Raw genomic sequence first — 20,102 nt, 5'->3', positions numbered from 1 at the left:
GTTGGAGAGAACACCTACAGGAGGGTAGCTCTCCTGGAACAGGGTTGGAGAGAACACCTACAGGAGGGTAGCCCTACAGGAACAGGGGTGGAGAGAACACCTAGATGAGGGTAGCTCTCCTGGAACAGGGTTGGAGAGAACACCTACAGGAGGGTAGCCCTACAGGAACAGGGGTGGAGAGAACACCTAGATGAGGGTAGCTCTCCTGGAACAGGGTTGGAGAGAACACCTACAGGAGGTTAGCTCTCCAGGAACAGGGGTGGAGAGAACACCTAGATGAGGATAGCTCTCAAGGGAACAAGGTTGGAGAGAACACTTACAGGAGGGTAGCTCTCCAGGAACAGGGGTGGAGAGAACACCTACAGGAGGGTAGCTCTCCTGGAACAGGGTTGGAGAGAACACCTAGATGAGGGTAGCTCTCCTGGAACAGGGTTGGAGAGAACACCTACAGGAGAGTAGCTCTCCATGAACAGGGGTGGAGAGAACACCTAGATGAGGGTAGCTCTCCTGGTACAAGGTTGGAGAAAACACCTACAGGAGGGTAGCTCTCCAGGAACAGTGGTGGAGAGAACACTTAGATGAGGGTAGCTCTCCTGGAACAAGGTTGGAGAGAACACTTACAGGAGGGTAGCTCTCCAGGAACAGGTTTGGAGAGAACACCTACAGGAGGGTCGCTCTCCAGGAACAGGGTTGGAGAGAACACCTACAGGAGGGTAGCTCTCCTGGAACAGGGTTGGAGAGAACACCTACAGGAGGGTAGCCCTACAGGAACAGGGGTGGAGAGAACACCTAGATGAGGGTAGCTCTCCTGGAACAGGGTTGGAGAGAACACCTACAGGAGGGTAGCCCTACAGGAACAGGGGTGGAGAGAACACCTAGATGAGGGTAGCTCTCCTGGAACAGGGTTGGAGAGAACACCTACAGGAGGTTAGCTCTCCAGGAACAGGGGTGGAGAGAACACCTAGATGAGGATAGCTCTCCTGGAACAAGGTTGGAGAGAACACTTACAGGAGGGTAGCTCTCCAGGAACAGGGGTGGAGAGAACACCTACAGGAGGGTAGCTCTCCTTGAACAGGGTTGGAGAGAACACCTAGATGAGGGTAGCTCTCCTGGAACAGGGTTGGAGAGAACACCTACAGGAGGGTAGCTCTCCAGGAACAGTGGTGGAGAGAACACTTAGATGAGGGTAGCTCTCCTGGAACAAGGTTGGAGAGAACACTTACAGGAGGGTAGCTCTCCAGGAACAGGGTTGGAGAGAACACCTAGAGGGTAGCTCTCCAGGAACAGGGTTGGAGAGAACACCTACAGGAGGGTAGCTCTCCTGGAACAGGGTTGGAGAGAACACCTAGATGAGGGTAGCTCTCCTGGAACAAGGTTGGAGAGAACACTTACAGGAGGGTAGCTCTCCAGGAACAGGGGTGGAGAGAACACCTAGATGAGGGTAGCTCTCCTGGTACAAGGTTGGAGAGAACACCTACAGGAGGGTAGCTCTCCAGGAACAGTGGTGGAGAGAACACTTAGATGAGGGTAGCTCTCCTGGAACAAGGTTGGAGAGAACACTTACAGGAGGGTAGCTCTCCAGGAACAGGTTTGGAGAGAACACCTACAGGAGGGTAGCTCTCCTGGAACAGGGTTGGAGAGAACACCTAGATGAGGGTAGCTCTCCTGGAACAAGGTTGGAGAGAACACTTACAGGAGGGTAGCTCTCCAGGAACAGGGTTGGAGAGAACACCTAGAGGGTAGCTCTCCAGGAACAGGGTTGGAGAACCCTGCTCTACAATATGAAATGCTCATGATATCTAAGGGCAACCAGCAGTATAAAACTATTTAAGCTCTAAAGCTCATATGTGTAGAGTATCATTCAACCTATGGTATCTAAGTTGACTCTTGGTCTATAACATTATCAGCTAATGTATGATGTGATCGATGTCCACATGTAAAGAGCCTGTGTGTGTGTGTGTGTGTGTGTGTGTGTGTGTGTGTGTGTGTGTGTGTGTGTGTGTGTGTGTGTGTGTGTGTGTGTGTGTGTGTGTGTGTGTGTGTGTGTGTGTGTGTGTGTGTGTGTGTGTGAGAGAGAGTATGTTGGGTAGATGTGCTAGGGAGTTTAGAGAGAGATAAACAGGTGTGCTGCACTGGGAACGAGAGACATGGTATCCTTGAGGCACATAGCGACAGAGATGCATCGCTATGGCAACTGGCTATTGTCACATCCAGGGCTCATTAAAACTATTTGGCTTGGAAGGCAGTTTGGGTTACAATGTGTTTTGAGACTATAAAGAGGAAGAAAGATAATACTCGATCAAAATATACATCAAGACCGACATTGAAATGGTTACTGCAGTCACATCAAGATGTATGTACACTAGACTTGAATCCAAGTGACTTCTCAGTGTGAGGAATGTTGTTTCCACATGTAAACATCTGTGAAAAGTGTTCAAGGTGAACATCCATTCCTATAAATTGTAGTTCCTGCTCATATGGGTTTGAGGTCTGATAGGGGTGTTTAAGAGAAATAGATTTAGGTTACCCATACCATCTTAGATATAAATATGCTGGGAAAAGATTGTCTATTCAGCACTCAAGGCTCACTGAGGCAAAAAAGAGGAGAAAAGCGGAGAACTAGATTAACTTAATCCAAAACGGATACTGTCAGGTGAACTATATTGTCATGCAGACAGTAAAGATCTTTAGACATTTTGTGTCTAGTATGTTTGTCATAAACTCCATATTTCGGGCAGATGTAGAATACAGTAACGACTGTGATGTTAAAGACATGCTAAAACTTACCAGTGTTACTTTCCATACAATGATCTCTAAATGCTCCAAACAGCACGTTACTAAGGTTTTATTATCTGAATATTTTACGTCCAATGATTAAAGAATTGACCAATGACATCTGAGGGTATTCAGAGTACATCACTGTTCACTATTTAAAGCTTCATCAGAAAGCTTCATCAGAAATGTTCACATCTTAATGTATAGTCAACAGCACTAATGTATACAATATTCCATATTTTGACCTTTGGCTGCAGTAACATGACCAACTTATTACACATTAATTTCTGTAATTGTGAACAATGCCTTGTCTTTCAAATGATTGGACAAGATGCCAATGCAAGAATCATTCACTGTTCTGTAACAGTGTAGCCTTTGAGAGTGGCCGTTGGCTGCTGTGGTGTTCCTAGCTCATGTCCAAATGTCTTGTCCAGAAGCTTCCTCCTGCTGGCATGTCTCCATCATGGCTTCCACCACTCAGAAAGTGAAAGCGTACACCACTCCCACGACCACAATGTTCCCTATGGTGGCGGTGATTGCAATCCAAAGCCAGATGGCGTCGCGGGACATGGGCTCCCGCTCCGGCTGGTCATGGGCCGCCATAGAGGCGGCGTGGACGCTGGCCGAGGAGTTGAAAAGTGAGTGGTCCGTGCTGTCGTCATCATTGGGCGAGTCCATGAAGGCCCCCGCCATGACCGACTGAAAGAGAAAACAAAGCGCATTCAACTCAGAGGGACAAATATCAGAGTTTTGCAGTGCTTTAGACTAAGAATTACACTCATTTCATGTATAACTGGAAGCACTGCTTCCCTATCAATATAGTCCAGAGGCCTAATCTTCTTCTCCCTTTCGATATTCATTAACTATTCAGTTCATTTGTCTCCTTTCCAACGTTATCTTGGACTTGAGAAAGTAAATAGTCTGAAAACCTTGATGCTATGGCTCTGATTCATTGCGAATTCAGAACCCTTATCTAGAAAGGTGAAGCTATTTCAAATGGGCCAATGGAGCATATACTGTATATTAAGATTATTTGTAATACATTAAAACGTTTTCATTGAAAGCTATCTACAATAAGCTACTGGAATGTCAATGTTATGCTTTCTCAAGTGTTAGTATGGAACCTATAGATTCCTACACCTACACTTTCAGAACATACTCACAGTATCTCAATACTACCGACAGTAGGGAGGAGGATGGCATGACAGAATCCACTATTCTTAGAAAATAATACACAGCTGTACTCGGGTAACCAAACCCCCAAAATACGATAGAGGGATAAGAGAAGTGTTCTCCTTCACACAGTGTGTAGCCTATACAACACCCATACCAGAAAATGACAAATCTGTCACTGAGGTCCCCTCTTATTAGAGGTTGATGGAGACAGGTTGATGGAGACAGTTGGTAGAGCTTGGCGCGTGCAACATCAGGGCTGTGGGTTTGATTCCCACAGGGAAGCCGATTGGAAATAGATGCTGTTTCTCTGGATAAGAGCGTATGGTAAATTATGTGATTGACGAGGATACTACCTGTTTCTGTGAACCTCTTCTGTGGTGATTAGTCTGTCACATGTTAAGGTCATTTTCAGTAGAGGAAAATATGTATTTTGTGAACATTGTCTGAAAGAAAATGCTAAATGAGAAAGGGGGCATGGAGTACCAGATCCTTCATGAGTGCCTTGTTTTCTGTGATTTCTTTAGGGATTGACTGTTTGCTCATTTATAGCAAATTGATAAGAAAGGGAGTTTGTGCAGTAGGGGTACATTCATGGTACAGCCAGAGTGACAGATTGAAGTTCCTAGAGACCTGCGCCCGTATCCACAAAGAGTCTCAGGGTAGCAGTGCTGATCAAGGATCAGGGTCCAGTTTCACAAAACATCTGAAGTACATTTTCCCATATCTTTTCCCGTAAAGTTTCTTTAACTTTAAGTCAGTTACACAAACCATTTTTAAGGTGAATTTCCCCAAGTTAAGGGTGCCCATGAGGTCCCTTAAGTGCTTCATTCAGTATACTCTAGATGCCAATGTAAACAGCACTTATGGAGGTGAATGTTGCTTTCCTCTGTCCTGGTTTCAAAAGGAAAACATCCACCAGCTAGCTAAGTACTTGGCTAAACCATGGAAGTTGCACTATCTGTTCACTCATGACTGCATGGCCAAGGCACGACTCCAACACCATCATTCATTTTGCAGATGACACAACAGTGGATGGCCTGATCACCAACAACGATGAAACAGCCTATAGGGAGGAGGTCAGAGATCTGGCCATGTGGTGGAAGAACAACAACCTCTCCTTCAACGTGATCAAGACAAAAGAGAAGATTGTGAACTACAGGAAAAGGAGGACCGAGCATGGCACCATTCTCATCGACTGGGCTGTAGTGGAGCAGGTTGAGAGCTTCAAGTTCCTTGGTGTCCACATCACCATCAAACTATCATGGTACAAACACACCAAGATAGTTGTGAAGAGGGCACAACAAAGCCTATTCCCCCTCAGGAGACAGTAAAAATTTGGCAAGAGTCCTCAGATCCTCATAAATGTTCTACAGCTGCACCATTGAGAGCACTGGTTGTTTTACTGCCTGGTACACCAGGCGGTGTCAGAGGAAGGACCTAAGAATTGTCAAAGACTCCAGCCACCCTAGTCATAGACTGTTCTCTTTACTACCGCACGGCAAGCAGTACCGGAGTGCCAAATCTAGGTCAAAAAGGCTTCTTAAGGGCTTGTAAGTAAGCATTTCATCGTAAGGTCTACCTGTTGTTTTCGGTGAATGTGACAAGTAAAAATTGATTTCATATATCCATGGCTACAAAGCTAGCTACCTAGTTAGCTTGACATGCTAGAAATTAATAGAAACAAGATGAGTAACTAAAATTATCTTCTGAATCAATTTGTTTCTCCTGTCATGAATGTAAAAGTCATATTTTGCAATATCCCAAAATAAAAGTGATCTCTTTAAGAAGACATTCAGTGAATCAGGTCGTCTCCGTGATAACCGGAGACTCCACCTGTTCAAATAATCGTATTAATTATAATCAGAAAGGCCAAACGTATCCTACATCAGCCCTATTGTGAGTTGCTTTGTGGATGAGGGCCCTGATCAAAGAAAGGGCTGTAATGACTTTTCCGTAGATGTGTCTGTTTTCCACCTGACTGCTCCAGCTATTCACACCTCAATGAGAATCAATAGAGAGGAATTAAAGAGACAGCTCACCCACATGTCAAATGTATTTCATCTCATGCCCAGTGGGAAAGCTATGGAGTATTACATCTTAAGGATGTAATGTCATGGTTGAAAACTGGTTTTCTGGTTGAAAAGGTGTAAAATAATCAGGCTACCCGGAAGAAGGCACTGCGTTACCGATATGTTGGTTATTAGGCTTACCCATTAAATTCTGCATCTACGGTGGCAGAGCTAGAGAGGTGTTTGTCAGACCATGAGACATCAGGAAAATCGGTCTTGTCATTATAAAGCGGAAAGTGCCTTCGGAAAGTATTCAGACCCCTTGACTTTTCCACATTTTGTTCCGTTACAGCCTTATTCTCAAATGGATTAAACACAAAAAAGGTCCTCATCAATCTACACACAATTACCCATAATGATTTATAAAAACAGGTTTCTAGACATTTAGCTAATTTATTTAAAAAATGTAAATATAACATTTACATAAATATTCAGACCCTTTACTCAGTACTTTGTTGAAGCACCTTTGGTAGCGATTACAGCATTGAGTATTCTTGGGTATGACGTCACAAGCTTGGCACATCTGTATTTGGGGAATTTCTTCCATTCTTCTCTGCAGATCCTGTCAAGCTCTGTCATGTTGAATGGGGAGCGTTGCTGCACAGCTATTTTCAGGTCTCTCCAGAGATGTTAGATTGGGTCCAAGTCCGGGTCTGTCTGGGCCCCTCAAGGACATTCAGAGACATGTCCCGAAGCCACTATTGCATTGTCTTTGCTGTGAGCTTAGGCTCGTTGTCCTGTTGGAAGGTGAACCTTCACCCCAGTCTGAAGTCACTGAGTGCTCTGGAGCAGAGTTTTCATCAAGAATTTCTCTGTACTTTTCTTCGTTCATCTTTCCCTTAATCCTGACTAGTTTCCCAGTCCCTGCTGCTGAAAAACATCCCCACAGGATGATGCTACCACCACCTTGCTTCACCGTAGGCATGGTGCCAGGTTTCCTCCAGACGTGAAGCTTGGCATTCAGGCCAAAGAGTTCCATCTTGGTTTCATCAGACCAGAGAATCTTGTTTCTCATGGTCTGAGTGTCCTTTAGGTGCTTTTTGGCAAACTCCAAGCGGGCTATCATGTGCCTTTTACTGAGGAGTGGCTTCCATCTGGCCACTCTACCGTAAAGGGCTGATTGGTGGAGTGCTGAGCACTCACCTGAGCTCAATTTCTTGTCTCAAAACAAAAATACATGTTTGAAAAATTCTAAAAATATTTTTTTCAATTTGTCATAATAGGGTGTTGTGTGTAGATTGCTGAGGAAAATGTTTATTTAATACATTGTAACGTAAAAAAATGTAGAACATGTCAATGGGTCTGAATACTTTCCCGAAGGCACTGTATGTAGCATCCAAACAGTTCGACCTACAAATCATGGAAAGGGGAGACTCCTGAACCCGATGGTGTTCTCCCTTTCATTATACGACCCCCACAAGTGTCACGGGACTCCTCTATATGTAACCGGTACTGGTAAAAAATAATAATGGTGTATGAAGGTTTTGTGCCTACCCAAAAATGTGTCTAAATTTGTGTAAAAAATATATAGATATGTGTAAAATATATAGATATGTGTAAAATATATAGATGTGTAAAAAAATAAATATATAGATATGTGTAAAAAAATGTTCTTGTATCTCGTAGAAAAAGGACAAACACTTAAAATCTTGTTTCTTAATATTTAGTTTTTGACTGTCTTTTTTGTCATTCATGAATGAGTCATTTAACGCATTTCTCTGTGCTATAGCAGTAAAGGGCAGATTCAAACCATTCAATTGAAGAGAAGATTCAAACCACTTGTAACAGAACTGGAAAATGTGAACAAAGGACCAAGTAAATGGTTTTGAAATATATATATTTTTAAAGCTAAGTACCCTGTTAACTAACGACTGCTTGATATTTGAAATTCAATAAATTCCTTACAAGGTTGACTAAGAAAAACTGCAATGACATAAAAGTATTGTTTCCATCACTGTTCCTTATTTCATCTTCTTAACATCACTGTCACACACACACACACACACACACACACACACACACACACACACACACACACACACACACACACACACACACACACACACACACACACACACACACACACACACACACACACACACACACACACACACACACACACACACACACACACACAACCCGACTGCCCCAGAGACCTACCCTCAAAGCCTGTGTGCCTTTGAAGACAAACCATTCTGTCCGAATGAGAGATGGAGCCAACACTTGCTTATTCGTTAACATTGGATTACGCAAGTTCAGCTCCAACTAACCATTAAAGTGCTACGTTCAGGGTAATAGAGGTGTCTGTCACAGCCATAACGCCTTTTTGGCATATATATTGGCTTCCCAGTGTAGACCGTGCTAACTCACAACTGAGACAATAGTTAAGAGACATTGACAAGATGCTAGGTCTGGAGCCTTGGTACTCCCCTGGCTAGACGACCTAGATTTATGAACTCAATTCAGTCGATTTTCGATGCTCGCTTTTCATCACTGTCACAATCACATTCTACGTAAATCTCCAAGTGTACAGTTGGTCTTTTTATTCATTGTGCTTTCTCCGCCTCACAATTTATTGTCTTGCTCTGGTGCTCGTATATATTTTGTTAGGATACCCGCTGATCCTTTACATAATACATGTGAAAAGAAGTGTAAGATGCATCATTCACAATATCGCTTGTGTTAAATATGACCACTTACTGTAGTATACAGTAAATTACGCTAGCACATCCATAGAACACCATACTTCTGTCCATTTTTTAATCAGGAGAGAAAACAATGCATTTCAACAGAGCTCCCATAGGAGTGAACATCCACCTCTGGTCTCTTGGCCCTCCCACCCTTATGGGAGGTCAGCTCCTGCTCAGTGCAGTCAAATCTCTTCTCTGTTCTTATAACCCAATGGTGGAAACAGCTTCGCCCTGATGCTAGGACAGCGGAGTCCCGAAAACGTCTGAAATCTTACCTCTTCAAAGAGTATCTCAGTCTTGTTCCCCCTTGCACTTGTCTTTTCCTACTAACACTGACTTTTCTGATCACTTCTGTATTCAGGAAAAATGTACTTGCTACAACTGTGATATGTGGCTGTCTCACCTAACTATCTGAAGATGACTGTAAGTCAACTGTACATCGCTCTGGATAAGAGCGTCTGCTAAATGACTAAAATGTAAATGTAACATCAACAGAAAACCAACCACATCCTGGTATGAGTGTCAGGATAGTTCCTGTATGTCAGTGGCTGTCAACCCTACAGCCTGGACTGGAGCATATTTGTTAGAGAGCACTTTAGGATTCTTCTTTACAATGCATCTGTCAGAAGCAGTCACTGTTTCTTTACGTTTCTGTGGGCAGTTCCTCAAATAAGCCTTCCGCCTGTTGTTAGTCATGGCACTTTGCTTTCAGTTCACTGGGTCTTCTTTACAATACACTACTCTGATGATACAAACTAGGTCCAAGAGAGTGTGTAAAGAGATGGATCTAGATTCAAATCTCTCTTTAAGAGATGTCTCCCACACAACCTCCAGAGGTAGACATCTACACCAAATACCCCATCTGAGTGGTACAGTGCACATAGGCTCTCCCACACCACATGTCCTGTCAATAATTACCTTATTTACATTAATACCAAAAAACAGCATTTTTGCTGTTAACCAAATTGAAAATGGAATGCTTTTAAAATATCCACACATTTGTGAATCATTGCATTAATCAAGTGTGCAAATTGTGTGCAATATGTCTTAGCTGAGAAGCATCTGCATAGTTTGAATTGCTATCCCTATTTTGTTTATCTATATACTATGGTATTTACGGTATGCTAATAGCTACACTCACACATGAAGCAGGCCACACCACAGCCAAGGTTATTGTAAAGAGAAAATGAGAAAATCTGATGTTGAAGAGTGATAGATCTCACTAGACTTATGTTAGTAATGTAAATGGCCCTCAAATGATCTTCTGTCCTATTCACCGGTTGCACCTCCATTACTCGGTGCCCAAAAATGGTGTTAAGTCCAGTCAATCTGGAAGGAGGCTAACAACTTTTTGTCTCATTTACACTATAGTGTCCTGGAAATAGGATGACATTTCTAAAGTAGACAAATATTTAGTAGAAAACAACTTTGCCATCATCATCTTGTCAAATTTTCTTTAGACAGATGACAATGTTGTCATTAGCTATCAAAGGTTGTCAAAAATGTAAAACAATGCTAAAGTTAGCTAGCTAAAATCCCCTCAATCTTAGCTAGCTAGCTAAAGTTATACTGCATGTAAAGTCAACATGGTGACATTAAAACGATGACAAAAGTTTTTCCTACTAATTATTTACCTCCCTTTGAAAGATCATTGTATTTCCAAGCCACTGTAATGCACTTCTGATTAAATCTTCATCAGCGCTCATTAACAATGCATTGAGTAGAATGCTCATTCGGGTATCAGTCCAAAATGAATGTTCAAAACAATATTGTGAGGAAATGTGCAACCCATGAATAGCCAGAGGATTCAGCAGGAAGGAAAAGGATGTAACGTGTTCAATCGCAAGTGCAGAATCAATAGCCCAAAGCTCCCGTTTGCTCAGTGGAAACATATGATGAGCGCTCACATGTCCACTTTGAACTGAAAACATAGTAAAGACACTGAGCACGTCCATCAGCTGTACATTACTCACCTGTGAAGAGCACTCACTCTTATTTTAAAAATCAGTCTCTTGTACAAATGGATTATTGAGACAATGGGTTTCAACTCTGACATTCTCCTCTCTTCTCCTAAACACACTGAAAATATCATCCATTAACTACAGGCTACTGTGTACACTCATTCAAATGTTTGGTATTTGGTATTGTATTAGGATCCCCATTAGCTGTTGCAAAAGCAGCAGCTACTCTTCCTGGGGTCCAACACAAAACATGAAACATAAAACATGAAACATGACATAATACAGAACATTAATAGACAAGAACAACCCAAAGACAAAACTACATATCTTTTTTCAAGGCACACGTAGCTTTCATATCAATACATACACACAAACTATCTAGGTCAAATAGGGGAGAGGCGCTGTGCCGTGAAGAGTTGCATTATCTGTTTTTTGAAACCTGGTTTGCTGTTTATTTGAGCAATATGAGATGGAACGGAATTCCATGCAATAATGGCTCTATATAAGACTGTATGCTTTCTTGAATTTGTTCAGAATTTGGGGACTGTGAAAGGACCCCTGGTGGCATGTCTGGTGGGGTGTGTGTGTGTGTCAGAGCTGTGTGTATCAGAGCTGTGTGTAAGTTGACTATGCGAACAATTTAGGATTTTCAACACATTGTTTCTTTAAAAAAAGAAGTGATACAATCAGTCTCTCCTCAACTCTTAGCCAAGAGAGACGAGTATGCATAGCATTTATATCAGCCCTCTGATTACAATGAAGAGCAATATGTGCCACTCTGTTCTGGGCCAGCTGCAGCTTAACTAGTTCTTTCCTTGCAGCACTGGACCACGTGACTGGACAATAATCAAGATTAGACTAAACTAGAGCCTATAGAACTTGCTTTTTGGAGTGTGGTGTCACAGAAACAGAGCATCTATTTATTATGGACAGACCTCTCCTCATCTATACAACTATTAATTCTATATGTCTTGACCATTACAGTTTACAATCAGAGGTAACGCAAAGTCAGTTAGTCTCCTCAACTTGTTCAACAGGCACACCATTCATTACTAGATTAAGCTGAGGTCTAGAACTTAGGGATTGATTTGTACCAAAAACAATGTTCTTAGTTTCAGAGATGATCAGGACCAGTGTATTTCTGTTCACCCTTTCCAAAACAGACTGCAACTCTTTGTTAAGGGTTTCAGTGACTTCATTAGCTGTGGTTGCTGATATATGGTTGAATCATCAGCATACATGGACACACGCACTTTGTTTAAAAGTCATTGGTAAAAATAAATACATCTTCTTATTAACAATTTATTTCAACCAATTATCAGTCATTTGTGTCAGTTCAGTACATGTTGAGTGCCCTTCTCTATAAGCATGCTGAAAGTCTGTTGTCAATTTGTTTACAAGGAAATAGCATTGTATTTTGTCAAACACCATTTTTCCCAACGGTTTACTAAGAACTGACAGCTTGTTCCAAGCCATTATCATGCTTTCATTCATACAAACCAAGCAGGGAAAGCACATGAGTCTACAGAAAATGCCCCAAAGCGAGTGTCACCCATTTAATAAGGCTGTAACTGTCTAATTATTGAGGGCACTACATGCCTTTGAAATGTCCACATACTGTAGGGCTGGAACAATTACTGTATAGTTGTGTAACCAATGATTATGGATCAAGACCGACATGAAGATAAAATCACTGTCATAACCGTTAAATACACAGTACCAGTCAAAAGTTTGGACACACCTACTCAATGGTTTATCTTTATTTGTACTATTTTCTACATTGTAGAATAATGGTGAAGACATCAAAACTATGAAATACCACATATGGAATCATGTAGTAACCAAAAATTGTTAAACACATGAAAAACTATTCTATATTTGAGATTCTTCAAAGTAGCCACCCTTTCTTTGCCTTTTTTTAGAACAGTGGGTTAACTGCCTGTTCAGGGGCAGAACAACAGACCTTGTCAGCTCGGGATATGAACTTGCAACCTTTCAGTTACTAGTCCAACACTTTAACCACTAGGCTACCCTGCCACCCCATGCCTTGATGACAGCTTTGCACACTATTGGCGTTCTCCTCTCAACCAGCTTCATGAGGTAGGACCCTGGAATGCATTTCAATTAACATGTGTGCCTTGTTAAAAGTTATTTTGTGGAATTTCTTTCCTTAATGCGTTTGAGCAAATCAGTTGTGTTGTGACAAGGTAGGGTTGGTATACAAAAGATGGTCTTTACCAAATAAAGCTAATTTACAACAACAAAAAATGACGTTTTCGTCTTTTGAGCTTCTAGTCATGAAATCTATGCAGCCTACTCAATCACTTTTTTATAGGAACTGTTTACAGGCCTCCTGGGCCATATACAGCGTTCCTCACTGAGTTCCCTGAATTCCTATCAGACCTTGTAGTCATAGCAAATAATATTCACATTTTTGGTGATTTTAATATTCACATGGAAAAGTCCACAGACCCACTCCAAAAGGCTTTCGGAGCCATCATTGACTCAGTGGGTTTTGTCCAACATGTCTCTGGACCTACTCACTGTCACAGTCATACTCTGGACCTAGTTTTGTCCCATGGAATAAATGTTGTGGATCTTAATATTTTTCCTCATAATCCTAGACTATCGGACCACCATTTTATTACGTTTGCCATCGCAACAAATAATCTGCTCAGACACCAACCAAGGAGCATCAAAAATTGTGCAATAAATTCTCAGACAACCCAAAAATTAATTGATGCCCTTCCAGATTATCTCTGCCTACCCAAGGACGTCAGAGGACAAAAATCAGTTAACCACCGAACTGAGGAACTCAATTTAACCTTGTGCAATACCCTAGATGCAGTTGCACCCTTAAAAACTAAAAACATTTGCCATAAGAAACTAGCTCCCTGGTATACAGAAGATACCTGAGCTCTGAAGCAAGCTTCCAGAAAATTGGAACGGAAATGGCGCCACACCAAACTGGAAGTCTTCCGACTAGCTTGGAAAGACAGCACCGTGCAGTATCGAAGAGCCCTCACTGCTGCTCGATCATCCTATTTTTCCAACTTAATTGAGGAAAATAAGAACAATCCGAAATGTATTTTTGATACTGTCGCTAGCTAACTAAAAAGTAGCATTCCCCAAGAGAGGATGGCTTTCACTTCAGCAGTGATAAATTCATGAACTCCTTTGAGGAAAAGATCATGATCATTAGAAAACAAATTACGGACTCCTATTTAAATCTGCGTATTCCTCCAAAGCTCAGTTGTCCTGAGTCTGCACAACTCTGTCAGGACCTAGGATCAAGAGAGACACTCAACTGTTTTAGTACTATATCTCTTGACACAATGATGAAAATAATCATGGCCTCTTAAACCTTCAAGCTGCATACTGGACCCTATTCCAACTAAAGTACTGAAAGAGCTGCTTCCTGTGCTTGGCCCTCCTATGTTGAACATAATAAACGTCTCTCTATCCACCGGATATGTACCAAACTCACTATAAGTGGCAGTAATAAAGCCTCTCTTGAAAAAGTCAAACCTTGACCCAGAAAATATAAAAACTATCGGCCTATATCGAATCTTCCATTCCTCTCAAAAAATGTAGAAAAAGCTGTTGCGCAGAAACTCACTGCATTCCTGAAGACAAACAATGTATAGGAAATGCTTCAGTCTGGTTTTAGACCCCATCATAGCATTGAGACTGCACTTGTGAAGGTGGTAAATTACCTTTTAATGGCGTCAGACCGAGGCTCTGCATCTGTCCTCGTGCTCCTAGACCTTAGTGCTGCTTTTGATACCATCGATCACCACATTCTTTTGGAAGATTGGAAACCCAAATTGGTCTACATGGACAAGTTCTGGCCTGGTTTAGATCTTATCTGTCGGAAAGATATCAGTTTTTCTCTGTGAATGGTTTGTCCTCTGACAAATCAACTGTAAATTTCGGTGTTCTTCAAGGTTCTGTTTTAGGACCACTATTGTTTTCACTATGTATTTTACCTCTTGGGGATGTCATTCGAAAACATAATGTTAACTTTCACTGCTATGCGGATGACACACAGTTGTACATTTCAATGAAACATGGTGAAGCCCCAAAATTGCCCTCGCTAGAAGCCTGTGTTTCAGACATAAGGAAGTGGATGGCTGCAAACTTTCTACTTTTAAACTCGGACAAAACAGAGATGCTTGTTCTTGGTCCCAAGAAACAAAGAGATATTTTGTTGAATCTGACAATTAATCAGATTACTCTGGACCCTGATCTCTCTTTTGACGAACATATCAAGACTGTTTCAAGGACAGCTTTTTTCCATCTACGTTACATTGCATAAATCTGAAACTTTCAGTCCAAAAATGATGCATAAAAATATATCCATGCTTTTGTTACTTCTAGGTTAGACCACTGCAATGCTCTACTTTCCGGCTACCCGGATAAAGCACTAAATATACTTCAGTTAGTGCTAAATACGGCTGCTAGAATCCTGACTAGAACCAAAGAAATGGATCATATTAGTCCAGTGCTAGCCTCCCTACACTGGCTTCCTGTTAAGGCAAGGGCTGTTTTCAAGGTTTTACTGCTAACCTCCAAAGCATTACATGGACTTGCTCCTACCTATCTTTCCAATTTGGTCCTGCCGTACATACCTACACATACGCTACGGTCACAAGACGCAGGCCTCCTAATTGTCCCTAGAATTTCTAAGCAAACAACTGGAGGCAGGGCTTTCTCCTATAGAGCTCCATTTTTATGGAATGGTCTGCCTACCCATGTGAGAGACACAGACTCGGTCTCAACATTTAAGTCTTTACTGAAGACTCATCGCTTCAGTGGGTCATATGATTGAGTGTAGTCTGGCCCAGGAGTGTGAAGGTGAACGCAAAGGTTCTAGAGCAACGAACGGCCCTTGCTCTCTCTGCCTGGCCGGTTCAGCTCTTTCCACTGGGATTCTCTGCCTCTAACCCTATTACAGGGGCTGAGTCACTGGCTTACTGGTGCTCTTCCATGCCGTCCCTAGGAGGGGTGTGCCACTTGAGTGGGTTGAGTCTCTGACGTGATCTTCCTGTCTGGGTTGGCGCCCCCTTAGGTTGTGCCGTGGTGGAGATCTTTGTGGGCTATACTCGGCCTTGTCTCAGGATGGTAAGTTGGTGGTTGAAGATATCCCTATAGTGGTGTGGGGGCTGTGCTTTGGCAAAGTGGGTGGGGTTATATCCTGCCTGTTTGGCCCTGTCCGGGGGTATCTTCGGATGGGGCCACAGTGTCTCCTGACCCCTCCTGTCTCAGGCTTCAGTATTTCTGTTGCAGTAGTTTATGTGTCGGGGGGCTAGGGTCAGTCTGTTATATCTGGAGTACTTCTCCTGTCTTATCCGGCGTCCTGTGTGAATTCAAGTATGCTCTCACTAATTCTCTCTTTCTTTCTCTCTCTCGGAGGACCTGAGCCCTAGGACCATGCCTCAGGACTACCTGGCATGATGACTCCTTGCTGTCCCCAGTCCACCTGGCTGTGGACTATCTAGAGATAGCAGGAGCGGTAGAGGAGCGGTAGAGAGATACTCTTAATGATCGGCTATGAAAAGTCAACTGACATTTACTCCTGAGGTGCTGACTTACTGCAGCCTCGACAACTACTGTGATTATTATTATTTGACCATGCTGGTCATTTATGAACATTTGAACATCTTGGCCATGTTCTGTTATAATCTCCACCCGGCACATCCAGAAGAGGACTGGCCACCCCACATAGCCTGGTTCCTCTCTAGGTTTCTTCCTTGGTTCTGGCCTTTCTAGGGAGTTTTTCCTAGCCACCGTGCTTCTACATTTGAATTGCTTGCTGTTTTTTTTTGTTGCTGGGTTTCTATACAGCACTTTGAAATATCAGCTGATGTAAGAAGGGCTATATAAATACATTTGATTTGATTTAAGTCCAAATTATGGCAAGAACAGCTCAAGTAAGCAAAGAGAAACTAGAGTCCATCATTACTTTAAGACATGGTGGTCAGAAAATTTCAAGAACTTTGAAAGTTTCTTCAAGTTCAGTCCAACCATCAAGCGCTATGATGAAACTGGCTCTCGTGAGGAGCTCCACAGGAAAGGAAACCCCAGAGTTACCTCTGCTGCAGAGGATGAGTTCATTAGAGTTACCATCCTCAGACATTGCAGGCCAAATAAGTTCTCCACAGAGTTCAAGTAACAGATACATCTCAACATCAACTGTTCAGAGGAGACTGCGTGAATCAAGACCATCATGGTCGAATTGCTTTAAGGAAACCACCACTAAAGGACACCAATAATTCTTGGCTTAGGCCAAGAATCATGAGCAATGGACATTAGACTGGTGGAAATCTGTCCTTTGGTCCGGTGAGTCCAAACTTGAGAATTTTAGTTCCAACCACCGTGTCTTTGTGAGACACAGAGTAGGTGAATGGTGAAGTCAAGGCACACTTAACCAGCATGGCTACCACAATTCTGCAGCGAGACGTCATCTCATCTGATTTGTGTTTAGTGGGACGATCAATGACCCAACACACCTCTAGGCTGTGTAAGGGTTATTTGACCAAGAAGGAGAGTTATAGAGTGCAGCATCAGATGACCTGGCCTCCACAATCACCAAACCTCAAACCAATTGAGATGGTTTGGGATGAGTTGGCCCGCAGACTAAAGAAAAAGCAGACAATAAGTGCTCAGCATATGTGGGAACTCTTCAAGACTGTTGGAAAAGTATTACAGGTGAAGCTGGTTGAGAGCAAATGTCATCAAGCAAAGTGTGCAAAGCTGATTCATTTCAAGTTTTGGCTAATGTAGAAAATAAGTAAAATAAAGAAAAAAAGGGTGGTTACTTTTGACCTGAAAGTGCCTTTATAAACATACATTTTGGACTTTGTCAGAGATTGTTATTTGTCAGTGTTGTGTTTATTGTATAGGTGCCCATGTATGTTTATATTCTATTCTTATTAGTGTTATGGAGCATGTTACGTGGACATTCATTAAAGGACTCCATTTTACACTCCGTTTGACTCTCTTGCGCCTGACTTCCCTGCCACCTATACACACGGCTCTGACACATTTTGATACGTTACAGCCTTATTCTAAAATGGATTAAATAAATAAAAAATCCTCAGCAATCTGCACACAATACCCAATAATGACAAAGCAAAAACAGGTTTTTAGAAAATTTTGCAACTTTGTTTAACATAAAAAAAACTGAAATACCTTATTTACATACAGTGGGGAAAAAAAGTATTTCGTCAGCCACAATTGTGCAAGTTCTACCACTTAAATTTCATCACTTAATTTTCATCATAGGTACACTTCAACTATGACAGACAAAATGAGAAAAAAAAATCCAGAAAATCACATTGTAGGATTTTTAATAAATTTATATGCGAATTCAAACATTACTGGAAAGACCTGAAAACAGCTGTGCAGCGACACATTTTGCTATTCAAACAATTATAATGGTGACCGTGGTCATTTGGCTGACCAATACCGTTATTCAAAATGTCATGACCATCACAGCTCTACTCCATACAGCATCAGCCACGTCTACGTCTCTCATAGCTACTACTTCCTCCCTCACCAAACAGAAAAGGACCCAACAATCAAAAGGTGCAAAACTTGAGAAACCAATATGACATCTAACAAAACATAAAGTAAAATGCTTTCATGGATGCACAAATATGGCAAGTTTGGCCCACATACTCATTGGCTTTGTTTACGAACTTGAATATGGAGTCCAATACCTATAAACCCCTGGTTCACATCACAATAAAACTCTGAGCTGTACTGCCATTTTTCAATTCAGACATTGTTATTCTATGTGCTATTACGGACCAGACATTTAAACCTGTTATATATCCTGACCTATGTAGATTTGTGGAAACAAGCTCATTCCATGTCCCTCGGTGATGACTCCATCCTTCCATCACTATGGTAATATATTCTATTCAAATCAAGCATACTTAAAGGATATCACTATTTGGCATAGTTCATAACCAACCAATTGATTAGGAAAATGTGTTACAATTATTGGATTTCTGCCTCCACAATCCATTGTCATGGAATTTTCATAGCGAGGCACCATTTCCCAAGTCTGATTGAGCCCAGTTATACTACTGAAGATGGAGCATCCTTGACCCAGCACAGTCATCCAGCTATTTTCTATCTGCCCAGCGAGCGTTTTATGAGTATAAAGGAACATTATAAGGGCACAAGGCGAGACCCAGATGCAGACACAGGAGGCAAATGGTTAGAGTCTTTGTTGTTTATTTAATCCAAAGGGAGTATGCAAGAGAATGGTCGTGGACAGGCAAAAGGTCAAAACCAGGTCCTGAGTCCAAGAGGCAGAAGGGTCAGGCAGGCGGGTATAGAGTCCAGAAAAAACAGGCAAGGGTCAAAACCAGGAAGACTAGAAAAAGAAAACAGGATCATGGGAAAAACACACTGGTTGACTTGAACAAACAAGATGAACTGGCATAGAGAGACAGGAAACACAGGGATAAATAGACCAGGGAAAATAAGCGACACCTGGAGGGTGTGGAGACAATCACAAAAACAGGTGAAACAGATCAGGGCGTGACAAACAGAACATGTGAACTGCTATTTTAAGTGTTGATAAATGAAGAAGAATGCCACAATATTATTGCTATATGGCATACTACAGTGATGCACCACAATATATCGGCCAGTAACAAAATTATATTGAATTATCAATTTTATATTAGTGCCCACCACTACTAATTTCCCCTAAAAGTTTGTGTCTGGGCTCAGAGTGGGGCTAACCACATCTCTATAACATTGGCAGCGCTGAGCAAGACGTCCATCACCCAACCTCGACAATAAGGACACGGGATATTCCCCACGCTGTGATCATTCCCCTCCTGCTGGCTCACCGCCTGGGTGAGTCTTTACTCTGGTAGTATGCAGCCGGGTGATACCCACCTAGCAGACCGTAAAGCACACAGAGGTGCTGTGGTAGAATGCAGCCGGCCAACTAGCAGACCGTAAAGCACACAGAGGTGCTGTGGTAGTATGCAGCCGGGCGTTGCTAACCTAGCAGACCGTAAAGCACACAGAGGTGCTGTGGTAGTATGCAGCCGGGCGTTGCTAACCTAGCAGACCGTAAAGCACACAGAGGTGCTGTGGTAGTATGCAGCCGGGCGTTGCTAACCTAGCAGACCGTAAAGCACACAGAGGTGAATGGGATCCCGGAGTGTTAGCGCTGCTCTGGGGCTGGGCTCCATGTGATGTAACGTTATCCACTGGGCTGCATCACAGGCATGAGGCTGCTTAGTGTGAGGACACTCATCTGTTCCTTCTCAGGCTAACAATGTCAGGAGGGAACAACAAAATGCTCTTACGCACGCACACACATGCGCAGACACACACACACACACACTCACACACACAATGTCAGGAGGGAACAACAAAATGCTCTTACGCACGCACAC

General features: G+C 42.4%; 1 protein-coding gene across 2 annotated transcripts in view; it reads right to left on the bottom strand.

The window, feature by feature from the left end:
* Positions 1-1,067: 1,067 nt before the first annotated feature.
* Positions 1,068-20,102, bottom strand: part of LOC123995821 (uncharacterized protein C14orf132-like) — a 37,442-nt gene continuing 18,407 nt past the window's right edge. For both annotated transcript variants that reach the window (XM_046299503.1, XM_046299502.1), the window contains exon 2: positions 1,068-3,474. In XM_046299503.1, the coding sequence (XP_046155459.1) occupies positions 3,253-3,468 (216 nt within the window). In that variant the 5' untranslated portion in view covers positions 3,469-3,474 and the 3' untranslated portion in view covers positions 1,068-3,252. The remainder of the gene's footprint in view (positions 3,475-20,102) is intronic.

This window comes from Oncorhynchus gorbuscha, linkage group LG14 (assembly GCF_021184085.1).
Source record: "Oncorhynchus gorbuscha isolate QuinsamMale2020 ecotype Even-year linkage group LG14, OgorEven_v1.0, whole genome shotgun sequence".
NCBI classification, from domain to species: Eukaryota; Metazoa; Chordata; class Actinopteri; order Salmoniformes; family Salmonidae; genus Oncorhynchus; species Oncorhynchus gorbuscha.
This window is presented reverse-complemented; position numbering and strand designations above follow the sequence as displayed.